This window comes from Colossoma macropomum, unplaced genomic scaffold (assembly GCF_904425465.1).
Source record: "Colossoma macropomum unplaced genomic scaffold, Colossoma_macropomum, whole genome shotgun sequence".
In the NCBI taxonomy this organism is placed as follows: domain Eukaryota; kingdom Metazoa; phylum Chordata; class Actinopteri; order Characiformes; family Serrasalmidae; genus Colossoma; species Colossoma macropomum.
Genome location: NW_023494810.1, coordinates 18,241,274 through 18,263,625, shown reverse-complemented (window position 1 = coordinate 18,263,625; position 22,352 = coordinate 18,241,274). Strand labels below are relative to the sequence as shown.

Genomic DNA, 22,352 nt, shown 5'->3' with positions numbered 1-22,352 from the left:
TTGGAGCCTTCTGTTGTCTAATGCTGTGCAGAAAGCCTCAACTGCATGCCACTCACCCTCCCGATGATATTGGTGCCCACACAGCCTAAAATTATTAATCATATTGTTTCCTTACAATACACTGAGCTCTTCTCATATTCACACTAACATATCATTATGACAGGCTTCTAACAGTAGTCAGAATGCAATGGATGTTTCTCACTGTGATACACTCCTAACAGTAATAATTGGTTTTCACTCAATTTTCTGTAAACTTTTATTCTTATTTTATTTTTTTTTAGCTTTTTATTTTTTTAAGATTTGAATTGAATATAAAGTAACTGTGTATTAACTGTGGATTTTTTTTTTATTGTTTGCTACAGAGGTTGTGTTTACTACTTTTCAATTCAAAATCAACAAAATATATAATTTGTTGACCAGGGGTGCCCAAACTACTGCATACAACTGCATACGCTATGTCCAGGTATCCAAGCACCCCTTCTAAGCAGTGAATACAACTACTTTAAGGGTTAATTGCTTAAATTGTGGGTTATATAATCTCCATTGAAAATCATTGCTGATAGAATGGGATGCTCTGAAGCAGCTGCTCATGAGCCTCAGAACACCATGCCCAATGCCAAGCATTGACTAGGGGATATAAAGCCACCCATCACTGATCACTGAGCATTCTCTGGGGTAATGGAGCACCATCCAATACCTTTGGGATGAGTTGGATTAGCATTTGTGATCAAGAACTAAATGTCAGTACTAATCAAATACAATCAGAGCCTCACAGCAATGTTCCAACATCTAGTGTAAAGGCTTTCCAGAAGCTTTTAATTTAAACCTTTGATTTCAGAAGAATGAGCAGGTGTCTACATACTTTTGGACATACAGTGTACATTGTCTGTAAAGAGAACTCAAACAGTATTTCCTAATTCTTTTAGCTTGTAGAGTTGGAGCTGAGTGATGTGTGCCTTGTGATTTAGTCCCATCTTCTGTCAGAGAGGGGAACTGCGCCTTTATTTTAACAGGCATCAGTGTGTGAGCAGTGCAGTGTGTGGGTTTATCTCTACTTGTGGCTGTTTGAGTGCAGGTGTGTTCTGCTTAATAACTTTTCACACACCCCCAAATGTATGCCATTTTGATTTTAAAAGATTTGAAAAAAGAAAGTGTGAATAAAGTCTCAGACGTCCTTCTTAACCCTGACTACAGTGTACCTTGCCATGTGTGTGGTGTGTATGCACAGTGTAAATCTAGGGCAAAACTGCACTGACTCTTCCACACCTGTTTGGCTTGGTGGGGTTTTCACCTTTATCTTTAGTTAACCATTAGCTCATTGGCTCTCGGTGGATCAATAGCATAACACTTCTGTAGGTACTAGCATATTTATTTCAAAAGCATGTTGTTAACAACGATTTACTACACAGGATGGACTTTCTGTAAGGCTGGATGTTTTTGTCTCTACTTTACTGATCAGTTGATTATTAAATGGACAAGTGGAGTACACCCCATCTGAAGGTGGTTCTGGTTGGAAACTCTGGGTGAGTGAACAGGCGGCACGGTAACTTTAAATTGTGCTTCTGACAAGTTACAGAATGGATTAACTAGATTAACACCTAACTCAAGGTAATGAGAGTTATGAGGGCCATTGCACTGCCAGAAAAACGATAATGAGTTGAATCTCAAAGGTTTCTATTAAAGGCGACAAAACATTTCACACAATTTTTGTAGCTGATTAGTCAAGACATATTTGATGTCTAAAGTTTACTTTTGCACTAGAGCTGTGAGGCTACTGTAGCCAACAAGTAATTAAAACTTTATGGTTTACTCCACCAATTAGCATCATGCAACAGACAAAATCCAGGATTCAAGGGGGCTGCTACTAGTGTTTTCAACCATACAACATATCTTTTTATATAAAATACTATCATACAGTGTCAGAAACCAGTCTATTAGATTTGTTTACTTAACAAGTTGATGAGGTTTGAGACAAGTATGTGATGAGCATGATACTAGCTGGAGTACTTCCATTACTTGACTGCATTAGCTTTGTAGCTCCAATTCAAAACTAAAGAAACAAACTTAAGAAACAAAGCATGTCTTGTCTGATTGACCACATTTGCAGTGAGGGAACAATCAGTTAAATGTGTTTTTTCAATGAACTATTACTTAAAAATTACCTTAAATATCAGAAGTAAATCAATATTACCATACTGGCTGAAGGAAACCTTTAGGGCTTTCAATGTTCAAATTTGTTAAATTTTCAAATTTTAATGATTTCTAGAATCTAAAAATTTTAGTTATGTAATCACCAGGTTTGCGGTATTTAATGTCAGCAAGTATTGTAGTAATAGTCCTATTTTATTCTTAAGTTTTGGGCAGAAACCAAAGTGTCTTGAAACAGCAAAAGGAAAATTATTCAATCGGAATCTTTTTCCATAGCATCTGGGTAGGTACAGCCAAGCTAACTCCTTTATTTGTTAGGGCTTCAGGTGCTGGACAGAAGGCCTTACACATTCAATTCACCATCAACATATTTAGGAAGTGACAGTGGAATCAACTAATCCTGTTTTGATTTCCAATGGGTGGGAGCAATTTTGTGACAATAAACATCATAAACAATGACAATACATAGGCTAATTTACCACAACAATAAACAAAACAACGTCTCTGCAGAGTTTAGCCTTTATCCTTGTTAAACACTCCTGATTCAACTGATCAGCTGTTTACAAGGGCTTCAAGTGTTAAATTTGGAGTGTTAGAAGAGGGAATCCCTGCAGAGCTGCAGCCTGGAAGGTTTGAGACCCCTGTTCTAGGCCTTCTGGAAGACCTAAATAGATCACTGACTGTGAACGGCAGCCTAACCATAATAGTTTTTGTAGAGGCCTGTCCCAAAAGATGACCTAAGCCCTGTAGATCCTCCTCCCAATTCATAGCTGGTGACGTCAACAACATGTGGAAGTAGAGGAGAAGAGACCTCGAGGGTGCTAGGTTTAAAAGTATGCATTTGGCACAGACTCAGCAACTTGTGATGCTTGATACAGTTTTTTCTTGTTTTTTTTTTTTTACTTAGTTCTGATATTTATAACCTGAACTGAAGTTCCAAGAGTCTTGGTTCAATACTGAATTCCAGTGTATTTTTATATACACAAAGGGTGGGAAAATCTTCGATGATGACACGGTTTGTGGATCATCGGTTCACTAACATGTACCGTGCTACCATTGGGGTGGATTTCCTGACTAAAGAAGTGACTGAGGATAAAAACACTGTGATTCTACAGGTAAGAACATTCAGTTTACTAGTGAATTTGTAGCCTGAGCAAGACTCAGCTTGGGCAGAAGTTAGCAAGTTATTTAAGTTAGCTAAAATACTGATGATGTAGCTAACATTAACTCTTGCGATACTAAACTGTTTTGGAAAACTGTTTCATGTGTGAAGGCCAAGGCTTGAATAAGGGGCTTTAATAAGGTTAAAAAATTCCTTTGTCAAGATAAAAATGGATAAGGTTAGGGGTTAGGATTAGGGTTAGGTTCTCCAGCCAGTGAAAACTGCTTCTCCAAAATAAAAAGTGTCAAGGTTACTACCACAACAACATTTGCTTCCTATCCAACTAACACAAATCAACAGAGTGATTGTAAGTTATTCAACCTTTTGGCAATTTTAAACTTTAGGTAACCACAACATATATCTTCTTCAAACAAACTGTTTCACTAACAAACTTCTAACGAAAATGTCAGCTATATCACCAACACAACAGCACAGCTAAAAGTGGCAGCCATATTGAAGCCTGAATTCACTTCCAAAAGTGGTGGGGCAAAAATTGCTAAAATGCATACTATTCAATCTAGTCTCAAGTCACACATATCAGAGAGCATGTAGACAAGCTTTTGTAAATTATTCAGGAGCAAGACTTTGAGTTAGAAGGTTACTTGCTGGCATGGGCTACATAGGCTAATTTACCAATTAGCTATGGCAATATTTCTAACCAGGGCTGCCAGGTCCAGCAAAAATCTCCAGCCCAAAATGTTCTCAAAACCCACCCACCAGAAGCTGAAACTAACCACAATATTTATAATCATGCAATCACACAAAAGCAGTAAATTGTATTTATGTAGTTTTGGACAGGAAAAAGCAGTATTTTTTGATGGATTTGTAATTGGAGTATTAGCATCTTATTTTCCCCCAAAAGAATCCAAAAATAGAAGAATAGTGTCTAATGAACCGATAGATGCTGGATGTATTAAGAAGTTTCACTGCAGTTCTATAGGGAACTCAGCACTCCAGTTTTTCAACCCGCTACTCTCTTGCTATGTCCCCTTCCCTCTGTACTTGTGCTCCTTGTCTGTCTTGTCATGATATTTCATGCAGGTTCACCTGCCTTTGAACTGAGAATCTTAAGGGCATGGATGTAACCTATGCATCAAACACACCATACACTCACTCTCTTCTTTCTCTCCTTCTCTCTGCTGTAGCTTATTGTACCTGCTTGTTGGTCTTTAGGTTTCCAGCTATTCAAACATGTATCTGTATTAAAGTCCTTATATGAAAGTCTCTTAACTCAGCGGCAGAGTTAAAGAAAAATTAGTAGATAGCTACTTTATAGCTACTTTCCCAAAATTTATAGCTAGCTACAATTTAGCTACTTTTTGAAAAGTAGTGCGCTACTTTTTAGCTACTTTCAAAGCACGATTGTCAGAATGTTTGTGAATCTCCACATGAAGATTCCACAATCTCCAACTGAAAGTGTGAACAAGACACATTTAATCATGTGCCAGAAAGAAATATACAATTGAAAAGCTGCAAATATACAAAAAGATCACCAAAAAGTAAGTTTAAGTGTACAATCAAACTTACACAACCAAAGGTGTGACATCCAACAAAAATTTAGACTAAGTAAAGGCAAAGTCAATCATTCCAGGTTTTTCCTAACAAAAATCAACAAAAATAACAATAAAAAATACAAAGCAAACAATTTTGTGCAAAGTATTGTCAACTGTTAAAATAATACTGCTCCAATTTAAACATTTCAGCAAGATATGTACAAACATGACATTCAGAGTCCTTTAAACTTCAGCAACACTTTAGCCTCAAAATTCTCATCAGTGACCCTGGCTCTGTTTGGGGTGAGAATCAGGCCTGCTCAGCCGAATAAAATCTCCACTGCTGCAGAGCTGTTGCGGCTCCACAGCAGAACTAGATTTTAGGTATGATAACATAATCCTCCTTTGCTGTAAAATCACACACAGTTCTAACACAGTTTTCACAATAAAAGGTCTTAAACGCTGGAGTTCACGCATAACTGCTAATTCACCCTTTAACGCTAAAGACTGACGCGCAGACTGCTGGACACATAGCAACGCAGATAACAAAATGGCAAAGAGAAAGATTTAAGACAAACATCGATAATTTGGAGATAAATTGACTTATCTGCAGTTATAAGCACTCAGCTGGTTTCTTCGTACGTTTAATCTGCAACAAGTCGCGAAGCTGAAGTGAGTTTCTCATTCACCAGTGTCTTGTTCGAATTTTTCCGTTCCACCTTAAATGGCGCAGCAGTACAATCTGGCGCCTCAGGCACCATTTAAGGTGAAACGGAAAAATTCGAACAAGAAGCTGGATAATGAGAAGCGACTTCATCCTCGTAAAAAGTCGAACACCGAGAGACACTTACAAGAAACTCGCGGAAAGGTTTCCTGAGATGGGAGAAAAGCGGCTACAGCTGCTTACAGCAGAGCAAAGTAAATCTGCGTTTACGTTTATATTTTTAACCTGTACTTGTACATCAGCAGCACATACTGAGACATATTTACAGCCAAGATGGTGAATTGGACAATTTTGTGGCTCCCAAGGTGGTTTCATTTTTGTTACAAGGACAAAATGGCTCTTCTTAACATTTCAGTTGCCGACCCCTGAGCTAAGCCTCCTAGTAAGGGGTGATCAGCGCGTGGGGCGAGCGTGTTCCCGTTTGCTCGAACTGTCCGCAGCTCAGTCAGGATTGCGCAATCGCCACAAACCCAGTTAACGACCGTTCTGTAGTTCAGATTTTGTGCGGATTGCCTGAAGACTGTAGCTAAATTGTAGCGAAATTTTTCGCTATAGCTACACATAACTTTGTAGGCGCTACAGCTATTAGCTACATTTCATAAAACTGTAGCAGCTACAGCTATTAGCTACAAAAATTTGTAGTTAGCTACGAAAAGTAGCACGCTACTCCCCCAGCGGCCATTCTGGCAACGCCCCCGGGCAGGGATTTCCAGTCATATAAGACCAGGCTCCAAACTCTTTGAAAGGGACCAGATCTATAAACTCAAAACTGAAAGCCACATTAACATGTAAAAAAAATTGAAATCACTTGTAAATCTGACAAACTCCAATGAATAGTTTGTAGTACTTGACACAGATAACGAACAAAAACCTTTTTTTTTTAGATGTTCTGGCTACTGTTTATGTGCATCTCTACACAATGTGGGGAAACGTTGCAGGAAATCAACATAAATGTAGGTTTTGAGTGGTTCTGCCACTGTTGCTTTGATAAGAGTGGAGATTTTTTTGTTCCAAAAGCAAGCCCTGAACTCAATCAAAAAGAGACAGGAATAGCTTCACTAGTTTAAAAAATGCTCCATCCCATGCATGCCCCCAGTGATCATGATTTGGGGTAATAGGAAAGTTATGTACATTTCATTTTTTACCAAGTGAACCGAATAACAAGCCTGCAGTTTAAGGGGTTAACCGGATAGTATGAGAACTGTGATTATGTTTTATGTATTTGAGTCATTCCATAAGATCAGTGCTACATGGTTGAGCTAATTTTATTTTTTATGTCAAGAAATCATACTTTTTCTACCCTCTAGTTTTAATTATATATTGCTTTTACAAAAACATATATATGCACACATTTTTCGACCTCAGCAAGTATTTAAATTTTTGTGCCAAAATAATGTCCATTATAAGTCTAACCTCATTATAGTGAAGTTGTGACAAATATTTTGTGAATAATTTGTTTAAATGTTGCAAATATAATTTTTAAAACCCTTTATTTTGTGTGATAGGGTGGAAGTTATGCTGGATGCACCCTGTTAAGGATGCAGAAAACAAATTCTCAGTATTGAAAAAACACAAAATTGACCAGCTTTTGCCTCCTCTAAAGGTTTAATGTCTTTTAGCCTTCATCATGTTATTTAATGACAGTAACTTGTTTTTAACTCAAAACTAAGCTGAAAGCACAAAGTGGAAGGCAAAACTCAAGGACACATTAAAAAAATATATGCTTTTTAAAATAAACCTATTTATATTCAATTAATATATGCATTAATGTGGAAACAGATATACATCTGAGCATGGCAAAGGTTTGATGTTAATTCACGTTTTATTTAGATTATGTCTGTCTGAGACAAGTAAAAAATTTCTGTACTCTAAAATGATAAACATACATTTCATATATCATTAACCATGTTAATTAGGGATGCATCAGTACCATTTTTTCAGAGTACAAATACGCATACATATTTTTCAGTCATTGCAGATACCGGGTCTGATAACATACTGAATAACCTACTTAGCATTAAGTAGTTGTTAGTGGTAACGAGTGCAATGTGTCTTAACAGTTGAATCATTAACATCTATCTGATTTTAAATGATGTGCATTAGCTAACTATGCTAGATACCTTGGATCAAGTAGCACTGCAGTGGACAAGAGTGGCTTTTGTTCTAACTTACATCAGAAAAGTGCATATGTACCGCTGTAAGAAAAGTATGTTTCATAGTTTTGATGCTCCTCAACTGTCTCTTTCAACAACAGTCTCTGTAGCACAGTGACCGCAATAATCACATCCAAGTATAATGTATCCGAAGGGCTCACTTGTGAATTTTTATGTCTTTTTGGAATCTTTTGTATGGCTGGAAATATTGCATTGCAATCCATGCTAAAATCCATTCCGATGAATATGTATTCCAGTATCCAAATTTTAAGTACTAATAAATTATCCTTTAATATGGCAAAAAAGTGTTGTAGGTATTGATACACTGTGAAAATGCAGTTTGATGATTTGATATTTTGTTTATTTGAAATATATTTTGTGTGAGTGCTGTTTTGCCACATACAATGGTCAATGCAAAGTACAATGCAAAACACAGAAGTCAGGACATTTAACCTTTGTTAAACTACATACAGTTGAAAAAATATAACAAATACAAATAAACGCATTTTTAAAATATATTTAACAAATACCTTTTCTGGTCATTTTCATGCGTTGCAAAAATATATTTGATAAATACATTTGGAATGCATTTCATTCTATATGGGTTGAGCTCTCGTTGAATGTCCTCTAATGTCAGGCATACACTATGCGATTTTAGAAATCTTGTTCTTGGTGACTTGCGCTGTACGTTCGAATAGACTATTAAGTACAAAGCCAACGATTTATACGCTCATGCTGTAGAAAAACGCTCCGACCATGCTACGTGAGATGCAGCCCCTACAAACAGTCCTGTCTATTAACAAGTGCATGACACCTCTCAAACCCCACACTTGTTGAAGCATTTCGCTGTTGTCGGACCAAAACCATCCCTCTATCCATCATCTAAATCGCTTATCCTTCTGGGTCGCGGTGGGGTGCTGGAGCCTATCCCAGCTGTCATCGGGCGGCAGGCAGGATACACCCTGGACAGGTCGCCATCGCAGGGCAGACAAACAGACATATACATCCACACACACACTCACACCTAGGGGCAATTTAGCACGGCCAATTGACCTGACTGCATGTTTTTGGACTGTGGGAGGAAACCGGAGTACCCGGAGGAAACCCACGCAGACACGGGGAGAACATGCAAACTCCACACAGAAACGACCCTGGTCACCCAGCCGGGAATCGAACCCAGGCCACTCTTGCTGTGAGGCGACAGCGCTACCCACTGCGCCACCGTGCCGCCCGGACCAAAACCTCGTATCTCAAAAATGATAACTTTACAGAAGGAGGATAACACATATTTTACTTTTAATGCAAGCCAATGGAACCAGACATTTTTCCAAGTCATTTTTGGCTGTTTCTTTTGCTCCATTCATCCATTCAGGCATTTTCAAATGATGTCAAAACTGAAAAACGGCAAAAAAAAAAAAAAAATGAGATACAAGGTTTTGTTCCGACGGGAAGAAACTTTGATTAGATTTTGTAGGCTGCCATGATTAGGGGTTGCACCAAAACAAGCAAGATAGAGATTTAACTCGGTTTTTGCTTTAATTAGAATTATCTTTACAGCCATTTGTCATCTTTTTATGATTGTTTGCAGCTCCGTGCCACCCAGACGGTGTCCACCTTGCATCTGGGAACACAAACGCACCAGAGTTCTGGGAGCACACTGTGCAGAGACATTTTTCAAACAAGTTTTGGATTAGGCATCTCAGAATGTCGAAGCAGCCTTCCAAAAGCTGTGCACCATGATCGAACCATCAGAGAGGCCAATCATGTCTCACTTACAGTTTGATAGTGTTTCTACTCAGTCAAACAGAGTAAAGTCGGTATATGACTTTGGTAGGAAATGTCGACATTTTCGCCTATGTTTTCGCTAGCCTACATATCTCCACCTGTATTGGGGAAGCGGTTGTGATTGGGTATTTCTGGCAGGAATCTGCAAATGTGGAATGTTTAAAGGGACCGGTGACTTTGGCGCCTGCCACGAGATCAGTAACACCTCTCTGTGTGAGCAGACCTTCCTTCGCCCGCAGCTTGAGCCCTGTGTTCATTAGCGTGGCAGCATACACTCGGCTTATGTCACATGGTATTAGGCATTGGATGCTAGAAACGGTGATATTTTTTTGAGCAGAAATAGGAGTACGAGAAAAAACGCACACGGTATCTATACCAGTTTAAGTGTTGGATTCGACATATAGTGGTTGGATCACTTTTGACCTAAAAAGGAGGCCGAATGAAGACAAACATTTAAACATGAAAGTAGAAAACCTTAGTCCATCAGCCTAAATCTAAATCGTACACCAGTTTTGGTATCGATGCATCCCTCTTTTCTCGAAATGACACATTTTGCATAGTGTGTTGTATCATGCTTGTGTGTGATGTCTCTGTGTGATGTCTGTGAGTGTTTTTCTCGGAGGTGTGGGACACGGCTGGTTCGGAGCGCTTTCATTCTTTAGGCTCTACTCTGTATCGCGGTGCTCACTGCTGCCTCCTCGTGTTTGACCTGAGCTCGGCGGCCTCCTTCAGCGCGCTGGATGGCTGGCACACAGAGTTCCTGCTGCAGGCCGCCCCTGCTGACCTCACGATCTTTCCCTTTATTGTGGTGGGCAATAAGACTGACTTGGGCACCCGAGAGGTTAGATCACTCAAAAACAGATAAAGTACATACTCTGAGCTCCAGGTCGGTTCAGGGTCTGGTCAGTGTAAATCAACGGAGAAGGTTCATATATGCTGCACTTTAGTTTTCCCTTTTATTGATTCCTTAACTGACAGCAGCTTCACAGATGAGATAATACGATCTGTTCCAGACTCCGTTTAGTAGTGTTTACACTTACATCAGCATTTGCATTATGTTTTTGATTTTTACATTTTTGAGCAACAGGCAAACTTCACCATATAACAGAAAACATTTGCTTCAAAAAATTATTACTTCCATAAAGATGGAGTTAGAGTAAAAAATATTTAGCCAACGGTTTCAGCCATATGCTAAAGTTCTTAATGGATAGTAACCCTTGGAAAGCTGTTGGAGGCCTAAACTGAAGGGAAGAAAAAGGCTGCCTTTTACAAACCATGACCACCATGATGAATAATTGGTTAGTGAATTAAAATTATTCCACTTGATCAATTAAAATGTGTAAATGTTTCTGAACATCAAAATCTTCTAGCATATGCAACTTGGGTCATTTGTCCTGGTTAAGGATGCACCAGGGAGGCATAAACCTCAACACATTTTTTAACAATATAAATAAGATCAATTAAAGCTAAAAAAGAAAATTAGTCCAGACAGCAGCTTACAGACACACTCAGTACACTGAGAATTAATAGGCTGATTTATTTAAGTTCCAAAATCAAAAATGTAATTCTGAAAAACAGTAATCCTTAAAAAAAAGTATAAAGTCTGAAAAAAGTATGTAATCCAATGTATAATTTTTAAAGCTATCGTACTCTTGACTTGACTTGAGTAAAGCTATCGTACTCTTGACATGTAAGCAGTCACATTTGTTCACAGGTTTCTCCTGAGCATGTGCATCAGTGGTGTGAGAATTTGGGGGCTGAGTATTTTGAGTGCAGCGCTAAAGAGGGATATAGATGTTGATATGGCCTTCAAAAGTGCAGCAAGAGCAGCACTCCAATATGTGAGTGTTTCCAATATCTTTTTACATTCAGATGAAACATTTAAATCTACTTTAAAAATTAAAAATCATTGTTAATTTGTGATTCTCTTCAAAGAACATTATTTGCTTCAATTTATTTATCAAAATTGTCTTGTAATTTGTTTAACTCTTCTCTCCCTGCAGTTTAAATGTAGTGTCATGGATAATAGAGAGAACATCCAAATTATGAACAGAGAGCCAGAAGAACAATCAAATCACAGTGCATCAAAATGTACATGCTGAAGAAGTGCCGCTGGTTTTAGACAAACAACCCTGGAATGGATGGCTTTATGGATTTTCATTTTAATGGATGGCTAGATGTGTGATCACCCAACAAATATGGACAAACTTTTTTGCTTTTTAAACAACAATCTCTGAAATTTGTAATACTTTTTTGTTTCTTTTCCCTCTCCTTGTTTTCTTATGCAGTTTTCCTTGCAAACTCACCTAGGGTCTGCCACATTGTATTATCGGTTTCCATGGAAAAAAGAAAAAATAATAATGGTAAATATTTTTTTAGTGATGATTTTAACCAGAGTCTAAATTGCATATTAAATATTAGGTTTATCTACTTACAGGATGACTGACCTGGGCTAAAACAGTAACAGAGTATAAATACAACACTACAAACAGCCTTCCAATCAGCTAACTTCCTGATTAGAAATTCCCACAAGTAGTTAACTGATTGGAGTGTGTACTTTTATGTTAGAACAACATATCTTTCATCTTTACAACTTCATCTTAAAAGCATTCTCTGCAAAATTTAGGTTTTATGCCATATGTAGCATAGGCCAGCAAGAGATATATAAAATATCCCCCAACAAGAATGGAAGAACATTATTCAAAAAGCAGGATACAGGATTTCTAGTGCATTATGAAGGTAAATCTAGAAATCCAAAGTTTATCTTTTTATACTTCTTTTTCTTTATATTGTGCTTGCCAGACAAGTACATTGTGTTCAAAAATGACTAAACAATGAAGGAGCCACAGTACATAAAATAGGATTAATCTTATCTGACAAAATATAGGTTCATAAAGGCCTCTGATTTTTTTTTTAGATTTTTAGATGTGAAGCCATTTTGAATTATGGTGAAATTTCAAATATCATATGCAGGAAGTTAGTAATTCATAGGTTTAATCAAAATGGAGAAAAAGTGAAGTAACAAAGATTACTCTCACTGTTGCATTGGTACCCAGTATTTCAACTTAGCTCAATCAGTAAGCAAGCAAGCAGTTAAAACCATGGGACGTTACTTTGAAATTAGGCAAGGTTGCACAAATTCATTAAATGCTTACATTTTCCATGTAAATCCATTATAAGACAAATGAGATAATCTATATTTTAAGATATTTGACCTCAAAGGAATACATGTGATAAAATAAAATTACACAAAATTATTGTTTTATCTTAAACTAATTAAAAAAGTTGTACTTGGATAGTTATGGTTTACATTTTCAACGGATTGCCAGGAATTATGAGACATGGATGATATTCTTTAATTTTTCTAAAAACATTTTATTCAATCCATTTAGTACAGCTACCCTGAAATGAACTGGTTATCCATGTAGGATTCAAAAGGACACCATGAATGGACCCACCGTTTGAATCAGGCCAGCTAAATGAGTCATACTTCAAAGAAACAGTCATTACGATTAATCAGGGAGACAGTATATATTTTGTTTCTTTTATAAGTCAAGACACAAAAAGGCAATCAGGAGATGACCAACATGTAAAAACTTTGTTACAAGTAATATATAAAAGGCCAAGATGTAATCATTTTCTCTTGTGGTATGAATGAACTATATTACAATTGAATTCATACTTGGTTTAACCAGGAATGAATTAAACAAAACAAAACAAAACAAAACACCCTACAAAGACACAAAGAACACCTCAACAAATTCAATCCTTCTCATGAAGATATCCCTCTGTGTTAAAGCCAAAACAAGTACACAATAACATTTACTCTGCATACCATTCATTCATATGTAAATTACAAAGTCGAAAAGAATGAAAGTAAAATTTATTAAGTTTCACATGGACATTTTCCTTCACGATCTAGGGCACAAAAATCTACAAATCAATGTTCTGGAACATTCTTTAAAAAAACAAAACAAAAAAAAAGCCATGGGGGGGGAGAAGAAAGAAAAAAAAAGAAAACAACACACACCACAAACAATACAGCACTTTAACAGGAAGTGGAGAAAAAGGGGCGATACAAGGGAAAATTGATTTAATGGTTCTTGTTACATGTCCAGGTTTGGCATACAAATACAGATTGAAACAATCATAAAAAATATGAAGTAAACATAACACCAATTTCCCTGCCTGTATGTGAAAGGCTTTCTGTCGTAATTCAGCTAAAAACGACACTCAGTGTTACACACAGGCACACTGCTCAAATCCAGTACGGCTCAATTACAAACTCATCCCACAAACACTTCAGAACTACTGGGACGACCGAAAAAGGAAGGGGGGGTGAGTTTTAACGCAAGTTTAAAAAAAATTGTACACAGACACACACATTAACAAGCAGGAAAAAGCTTTAAAAATACAAAAATAAACTACACAAAGGTTATCTGCATCAGTACTTTCTAATTTTTTTGGGAGGATTTTTTCCTTCTCCAATTTTTCCATATACACATAGCAGGTCTCAGTCTCAGCAAAGTCTCTGTCCCGCTAGTAAAAGTTTCTTTCCTTGTCTCCGCTCCAATCTTCTCAGCAATGCAACATTTTCACAGGATTGCAGTCTGTTACTCATCTGTTTTCTTTCGACAAGGAAAAAACATCCTCCCTTTATCTAAGGACAAGTGCTTCACTTCCCCCCCAACTCTTCCTCTTCAGATTCCCCACCCAGTGTCCATTTGATCAATTTAATTTCCTAATTTCTCACACACCCACAAAAAAAGCACTCTAGCTGAGGCAAGCTGACAGTATAACAGTCCATTTGTTACATTAAACTGATTTTGTGAGAAAACAGAAGCAAAGACATGTAAAGAAACAAGAAGAGCATAAAGGAAGACTTAACCATGAAAAAAAAGCATATTTTTTCCTTCCAAAAAACAGTGAAATGTGCTTGTTTTTGTTCCATTTGCTCCAAAAAAAAGGAATAAACCAAAAAAAAAAAAAACATTTTTCCTAGCAGTTGTTTGTCATTGCTTGAACGGTTTCTTTTTGCTCTGATGTTGTGCTGCTGATATACATGTCTAGACACCAGTGGATGTGCAGCAGAGTTTGGAGGAATGGGGCTATCCTAGTTTGAGGGGGAACTTGGAGGGAGAGAGGTGATTTTCACCTTTACTGATCCATCCTGGCTTTCTTCAGACCAGTCCCTTTACTGCAATTAAATAAGACAGATCTGGTAATTCATAATTTACTTAAGTTGCATGTAAACAATGAAATTCTAATTTTCTAGGAGGGAAAAAAATCCTAGTAAATATTCGTTAACGGTTGATGACTTACACATCTGGTGAGGACATAGCTCTTTTTGGGGCAGACTTGGCAGCAGCATCTTTGCCCGACTCTACAAAAGACACCCAAAGCTTTCAGAAACAATGCGCATTTAATATGAGAGCTGCAACCAATAATTATGTAATTGAGAAATATTCAATTAATTGATTTAATTTAACAATTCTGCCTTCATCAGCTTCTGTCCCTTTGCCAGCAACATCAAAATTCATTTTGTGCTACAGGCTTTCTTTTATGGTGAAACAAACAACATAATCCAGAATTCACCTCCTGTAGCATATTGCAATCTGTCAGAATGGCTGTGTGTATCACACCATTATAGAGCACTACAGACTCCTCCTCCCAAAGCCCTCCTGGAAAATAATACTTAATAAAAAATTTAAAAATCCCCCCCCATGCAACAGTTGCAGCTCAAATTAACATGTTTTAAAAACACAATTTCCACAGTAAAACCCTGTCTAATTACAATCCCTAAACTGCCCACCTTGTAACCATCGCACTTGTGTGGCCGGGCCATAGCCCTTCTCGTTGCGGGCGGCGATGCGGAAGATGATGGCTGGTTTGGTGGTGTAGTCTATGTGAGCATTGGACAGGCTGGACGACTGAACCAGGCATGATGGGTTTGGGCCACAGTAAACACGCATGAAGGCCAGCTGAGCTGGAGCAGATGCTTTAGCCTCCGTTGTTTGGCTGCTTTGAATGGCCAAATACACAGAATACTCGATAATCTTCCCTGAAGTGACCGACGGTGGCTCCCAGGTTAGGTGGGCTCCATCTGGGCTCTGAAAAAAGAAAATAAATGATTTTTTATTTTTACAGGTCTGTTAACGTATCAGGCCAAACAGATTAAGTTAGCACACTAAATCTTTGGCCAATGTACAAGAAAAATCTGAAATACAGTGTTTTATTTAAAACAAGTACATCCGAAGAGAGGCATAAAACAGGTGCACTTCTGCTGAAACAAACGAACTACACACAGTTCCAAGGATCCACAATTTCAGCTTTTCACTGCTTACTGCCAAGACTAGCTGAGCTTGAGATTAACAGACACCAAAAGAAATGTCCATAATGGACAGGGTGTTATTTTAAATTTATCAATGTTGTACTTTGTAAAGTAGAGCTTGTTGGGGGGAAAAGTTACAAGCTAGCTATTCTGCTTAGCTTTACAGAAAGACATTTTTCTTTCCCTTATTTATTTAACTAGACCAAGCTAAGACAGGGTTCTTGTCTTTTAGGTCCCAGATTCTTGCAGATCCATGAACTTTGTATCGGTCTGGCTTCCGCTGCTGGCATATTTTACAAGCCACTCTAAATAAGATTTAAATGTAAAAAAATAAATAAATAATAAAAGCGAATACAATTGAACAGCACGAAAAAGTGCAAGCTGGATTCCTAGGCATCCTAAATCTGTGAAGAAAAAATGTTTTGCTTTATCTGCCAAGTCAGGAAAGTACCTTGCTAATCTTGATGGCACACGGAGCCCCAGGGAAGCCTGGTAAACAGGTCTTGAATGCTGATATCTCAGAGAAAGCTCCACGGCCACACGTGTTGATGCCAGCCACACGGAACTTGTATGCTGTTCCTGGCTGCAGTTCCACTTTCTTCATCTGGCTGTAGTCAGGGATTGTTCCAGAATCATCCTGTAAAGTACAGACGCCATTAGGGCGCTTTTCTATGTACTAAATTTGTACATGTCTGAATAGTATATTTAGTGGCTTACATCAATATAAGGTGAATCATCAGCTGGCATGTAAAAATGTGTTACGACCATGTTCGTCACTTTCACAATGCCAACATCAAACCATTGGTTTTCTTTCTTCACTGGGGGTTTAACTGTGGCAGTAGGAGGGTTCTGTTTCTGTACAAGCAAAGATGATCTGTTGTAGGCAAAATCTAAAACACATTAACAATTATTTACAACAGTTTTCCTGTGAAAAAACCTCACCCCTGCTTCAATGCCGTTGGCTACCTCAGTTAATGTGGCTGCTGCCTGTAGGTTAGCTTGGGTGGCGATTACAGCAGGGGCCAGAGTGCTGGAAGGAGCCAAAGCTACACAAGGGAAAAAGGGGAAAAACAGAATTAAAATCTCAAAGTAGTTTTAAAAAAAGAAGAAATTTAATTAAAAAAATTCAGACAATTAACAGTAAGTTTGACCGGACTGAGTAGTTAACTTCATTTGTATAGCCCTTTAACACCAAACAAAACATTTCATATTTTAACCACTATACAAACTTCGGTAACACTTTACTGTAGGTTGCTGTTCATTAGGCTACGACACCTACATAAGCTTGTCATGACAACTGACATAACTCTACGTAACTGTTTGTAAATGCTTACTACAACAGGCATCATCTTTTATTAAGGCTACTTTAGCTGACAGTTATGTAGGGTTATGTCAGTTATCATGACAAGCTCATGTAGGTGTAATGTAGCTTTATCACCAATACCCTATAGTAAAGTGTTACCCAAACTTCTAACTTTCTAATCGATACAACAGCTGCCCTTTACATTAAAGAAGCATTCTACAACAAAAGGACCAACAGAAATCATCAATCATCAAAATTGAATTATATTGCCAAAAGCAGCTAGGAGCAACAAGAGTTCTGCTAGGAAGCGGCAGACAATGCAGACTCACAGAGTGGGGCTGCAGAGTGCAAAAGTGTATAAAAAACGCCAATTCTCTGTTGCATCACTCACTACAGAGTTCCAAACTGCCTCTGGAAGCAACATCAGCAATGTAACATGATATCATCGATGATAGAAAATTACAATGTGTAAAAGGCGATCATCACCGTTTTGGTAAAAGGAAATAAAACAGGCAGTTGCTATTTCTCTCTGCTACACACTATAATGATTCCCCTTAATTTTTGATTCCGCAAAAAAAAAATGAATGCTGACATGCTCTGGGACTTCAGCTGACCTCAAAGTGACTTGCTTGACTGAAGGGGGGGGGATAAATAAATAAATAAATAAATAAAACAAGCTAAAATGACAAATGCTGGCATAGAGTAGCTAAGTCAACTCTGACTTGGAGATAAAGTTACTCTGATCCTCATCTACAGCTGGTGTTCTCAGTAAAAAAGATAAATAATATTAAATAAAATGTACACAATGTTTTATTCATCTTTACTCTTAAAACACAGTGATAACGGGGCCTTTAACGACTCTGGTTAACTCCACAGTGATTAACTGAATTATAAAAATGCTGCTATAATGACAGAAAACGTCTTGTTTTTAATGTGGGAAGTGCGAGGTCATGGCTTTTGAAACACTTGCAGTATGAAGTTTCTCCAGCAGGGAACACTATTAGCAAAGCTGCAGCAGAAGACGCTCATGAATGCATGCGTTTGCAGTAACGTTTAAAACAATGACAGGCGAAGTAGTTCTCCCAAGAAATGTTGGGTCACTCAGTATCATATTTATGAGAGTTTTATTAAAGATTTTCACTAAACGGTTAATATTACAGTTAACCCTGTTAAGGGTTTGGGCTAGGCCCTTTAGCTCCAGTGAAGGTTAATGTTAATGCAACAGCATACAAAGGCACTTCAGATGGTTATATGCTTCCAACTTCGTGGCAACAGTTTGGGGAAGGCCTTTCTTCCGACATGGCTGTGTTCCTGTGCACAAAGCGTGGCCCATAAAGTTTGACTGGTCTGGTGTGGAGGAACTCCAATGGCCTCTGCAGAGCTCTGACCTCAACCCCACTGAACACCTCTTTGACCACAGACCATGAGCCAGGCCTTCATAGTCAACATCAGTGTTTGCCCTCACAATGCTCTTTATGCTGAATGGGAACAAATTCCCACAGACACACTCCACAATGTTGTGTAAAGAGTGGAGGCTGTTACAGCTGAAAAGGCAAGGCCAACTCCACATTAAAGCCCTTGTTTTTAGAATGGGATGTCCTACAATGTAGGGGTGATGGTCAGGTGTCCAGATGGCCAAATAGTGTACTTTGAATAAAATTTGATTCATTATCTTTTAAATCGTTGTTTTGGAGATGAGGTTTTGTTAGTGATGATATACATTAACTGTTGATCTGCTGCTATACTTGTATATGAGTGCAAAGAAAGCTGAGCATGGAAGACCCTCCAGTTTCAGAGAGCACATCTGTAAAAAGTGAAACTCACTCTCAGCCACGGTGCTGGGCAGCAGTCCCACTGTGCTGGACACTGCAGCAGCCATCTCACCATGCCCATTGCTCTCCGATGTGGGGTCGTTGAGGCTGTCCGCAGGTGCCAGGCCTTCAGTAGGCAACGCAGCCGTAACGGGTCCTTCCTGTGGCTGCTCAGCCTGAGCCTCCTGAAGCTGTTGCTGTTGCTGCACCAGAGCGGCCAGCTCCTGCTGTGTCAGGACAATGGGGATGGTCTGACTTTGCTGATCGTCTGCACTGGTGTCACCCTCACCTGTACCTGCAAGGCAGCCGGACACAGGACAGCATTTATTTATCCTTTATTTACTACAAACATTTTGCAATGACATGAGTTTGAGATATTTTTTGAGAAAACAGACATTCTGTGCCTCAATCTGGTATGAACTACAAAGATTAATTGGTGACCATATGCTACATCAATACTTTGGGTGGCATTGCGTGTTTTACTCTCTAGAGAGGGACAGTGAAATCTGCAGTGCATCAGACCTACTTCAGGCTTTAAAAATACTATTCAGGCTTAATATATTGCGCATGAAGAAATAAAAAATAACTGTCAAAAATAATCAAATGAAATGGAAAAATACATTGTAAGAGTTCCGTCCATAACAGAAGTAGTTGAAAAGGTGATCATGAACCTGACTGCAACACTCACTCATGACAGCTTGCTGGGCAGCCTGCAGCACGGCCTGGATGGCCAGAGCCTGAGCCTCTTCACTGGCCGCAGCCTGGGCAGCGGCCTCTGCGGCCGCTGTCACAGCTAGTTCCTCTGGGGTCAGGCCCGTAACCATTAGGGTAGTGCTCTGTCCCTCGGACATCAGCTCTGGGGGTAAAGCCAATGCCTGGGCCTCCTGAGCCACTGCTGCCGCCTCCACACCCTCCATCTAATTTACAAAGATGAAACAATGATTAGCTAATGTAGTTCACAACATAGTAAGTATACCATCAGGCTATACAACCCTTACAAGTACCCAAACACAAATGACAACTGGCCGACGTGTGTCCTTATGTTACTGTGGCATTTTACTTCATATCAACCTTGAGTTCTTACTATGCTGTTACACTGTCTCTGGGCAGCACCGCTGAATAAGTTTAAAATTTTCCATCACTCAAGTGACATCTTGGTCTTGGGCCGGCAGGGATTGGTCCAAGCTAGAGGCGTAGGACCCCTCCCACTTGAGTTCTATAATAATCCCTTCACTACCTATCAACTTCATTCTTGCTTATTCTAGAGGTACGGCTACCTCTGCACAGCCTCAGTCTACCAAACCATTCTAGGATTTAGAATTTTTTTAACAAGTTTCTACTCTCTCCCCAGCAGCACAGAATCCTATGTCCATCTCTAATTTTTACTCGTTTCCTCTCACGCCATGTGTAGAGTTTCCCAAATTTCCTTTTATTTCTCTTTTCTTTTTCTTAATTTTTTCCCCCACATTCAGATTTTTAGGTTATTAACCGTTTTTCTGTATGTAATGTAATTAAAGATGTAACCTATGTAATATAATTAAGGATGTAACTTATGTTTTACCAATTTCTAATGTTGTAAAAATGTAGAAAATGTACATCCATGCATCTATACCTCCAATGCACCTCTCATACCCCTTCAAGAGATGGGAATTCACATACTGTGTTACCCTGACAAGTCTGCACATGGGGTTTTTCCATTAACTGGGAAGAGCTACCTTCACTTTGGTTGCATGCATGCCTGCCTTTCACTCCCTAAGCAGAAATGCACTATGGGAACAGCCCACCTGATCTATCAAAGCTGGACTGTCAGTGCTTGCAAAGTAATGGTATTATTTGGTCTGATGGTAGCAGTATCAGTGGTTGTGCCTCTGGGCTTATTACACACAAGACCTCTCCAAAAGGTAGTTCATCAGCCAACACATACACCCGACAGTGGACCGACAGGCTGAGTGGACCGGGCACTCAGGATCACATCACATCACAGTGCTGCTGCATAGTGGTGTCATGGATAAGTGAGTATTTTTTCAGCGGGCACATCTCTAGGTAGGGTGGTACTCTGGATTGTAAAGGACCAACGCTTCTCTAATGGATTGTGGAGCAGTATGCGAGGGGCGCAGGGGGCAACACAAATGTACTAGAGCTGGAAGCTGTTCAGCTCTTTCTGATGCATTTTGCTCACTGAATAACAGGGCAACATGTTCTGGTTTACACAGACAACACAGCCATGACAGGTTATAATCGATCACCAAGGCAGCATTCACTATGGACCATTCTGGGTGCATAGACATTTACGCTCTGAGTGCTGAACATGTCACAGGTCAGCGGAATCAAATGTTGAGGAAAGGTCTGCAGGCAATGAAGTGCAAGCATTCACATGAAGTCAGAAAGAAAATCTGGGGCTGGTTCGAGCATGCATATTGATCTGCTCCCCCTGTGGATTGTTGTGTGGCATGGTCACAACAATCTGGTGAAATCTATAGTGCAGCAAACTTTTTATGCCTTGCTTCCAATTTAAGCAACAGAACACGAGAGGGAGTGTGTTATCGTGAAATAACATCACGGTCGCAGGCAGGAGTCAAAGGCGTGTGCCGATCTTCAGAGTTTGACCAAATCGGCTGTAGGTCAAAATGTGATCTTCAAAGTATCCATTTTCTGTTTGTGTGCAAAGTAAGAAGTAAAAACGTTCAAATAGCTTGAGTGTCTCCTATCAAAGTCGTTGCTTAGCAACGGCGTCTCAGGCGAGTGATAGTGTTTGTGAAAAACCTATGATGTTATGGTGAAATAACAGCACAGTTAGAACACTTCTCAACCAATCAGCTTGCGTGGCCGGAACTAACTGTTGTATAATAAACTTATGTAGCAGTGCTGCCTGGAGACAGCATAATAGCACAGTAAGAACTCTTGTTCTTCATTCGTAAAAAAACAGGACTGTTGGACAACCCATCTGTTATAAGCCTCAATATTTGAGGGGGCGATAGCACAAATTAATGTCCGTAAACCTAGTGTTATTCCAGCATTTACAACAATAAGTATGTCCATCGCTGATGTGTATCCTGCCTTCCAAGTTGCACAGGTAAAGAAAAAGAAAAGACTGACTGTGCCTGAATACACAGTAGGACGTGTGGGCCGCTGAATCACTCTTAGGAACAGTTTTAAGCTTTCTAGTCCAACCTATGCATGGGTTAATACTTGCTAAGTGCTTGGTTAATTTTCAGATGATAATTTCATGTGTTGCTGTGTCATGAAATGTGATTTTGCATAGACTCAAGAGTGTCGGATTTGCACACCACATTTTTTTTCCCTTGAGCTTAGAAGAAATGCATGGCAAGATCTAAATTATCTTTAACTGAAATTTCTGTGCAGTAGTCTGAACTACACATAATACACAGAAAATGTTAAAACCTCTGCTGTGGGCAGTTGCTCCTGTGCAGCCTCTGCAATC

The 22,352-nt window shown here is 38.9% G+C and overlaps 2 protein-coding genes across 2 annotated transcripts in view; one reads left to right on the top strand and one right to left on the bottom strand.

The window, feature by feature from the left end:
- Positions 1-1,268: 1,268 nt before the first annotated feature.
- si:dkey-13a21.4 (uncharacterized protein LOC494576 homolog) lies at positions 1,269-13,192 on the top strand. The gene is given in 7 exon segments (XM_036559014.1): positions 1,269-1,352; positions 1,460-1,523; positions 3,137-3,263; positions 10,088-10,306; positions 11,180-11,251; positions 11,253-11,306; positions 11,469-13,192. Coding segments are annotated over 6 exon segments (624 nt in total). The 5' UTR covers positions 1,269-1,352; positions 1,460-1,470; the 3' UTR covers positions 11,568-13,192.
- Positions 12,996-22,352, bottom strand: part of hcfc1a (host cell factor C1a) — a 39,030-nt gene continuing 29,673 nt past the window's right edge. The window contains exons 20-28 of the mRNA XM_036559012.1: positions 22,313-22,352; positions 19,599-19,827; positions 18,924-19,205; positions 16,739-16,842; positions 16,514-16,651; positions 16,248-16,433; positions 15,278-15,575; positions 14,788-14,848; positions 12,996-14,662 (exon numbers count right to left, since the gene is read on the bottom strand). The exon at positions 22,313-22,352 is cut by the window's right edge and continues 119 nt beyond it. Coding sequence (XP_036414905.1) covers positions 14,623-14,662; positions 14,788-14,848; positions 15,278-15,575; positions 16,248-16,433; positions 16,514-16,651; positions 16,739-16,842; positions 18,924-19,205; positions 19,599-19,827; positions 22,313-22,352 — 1,378 coding nt within the window. The 3' untranslated portion in view covers positions 12,996-14,622. The remainder of the gene's footprint in view (positions 14,663-14,787; positions 14,849-15,277; positions 15,576-16,247; positions 16,434-16,513; positions 16,652-16,738; positions 16,843-18,923; positions 19,206-19,598; positions 19,828-22,312) is intronic.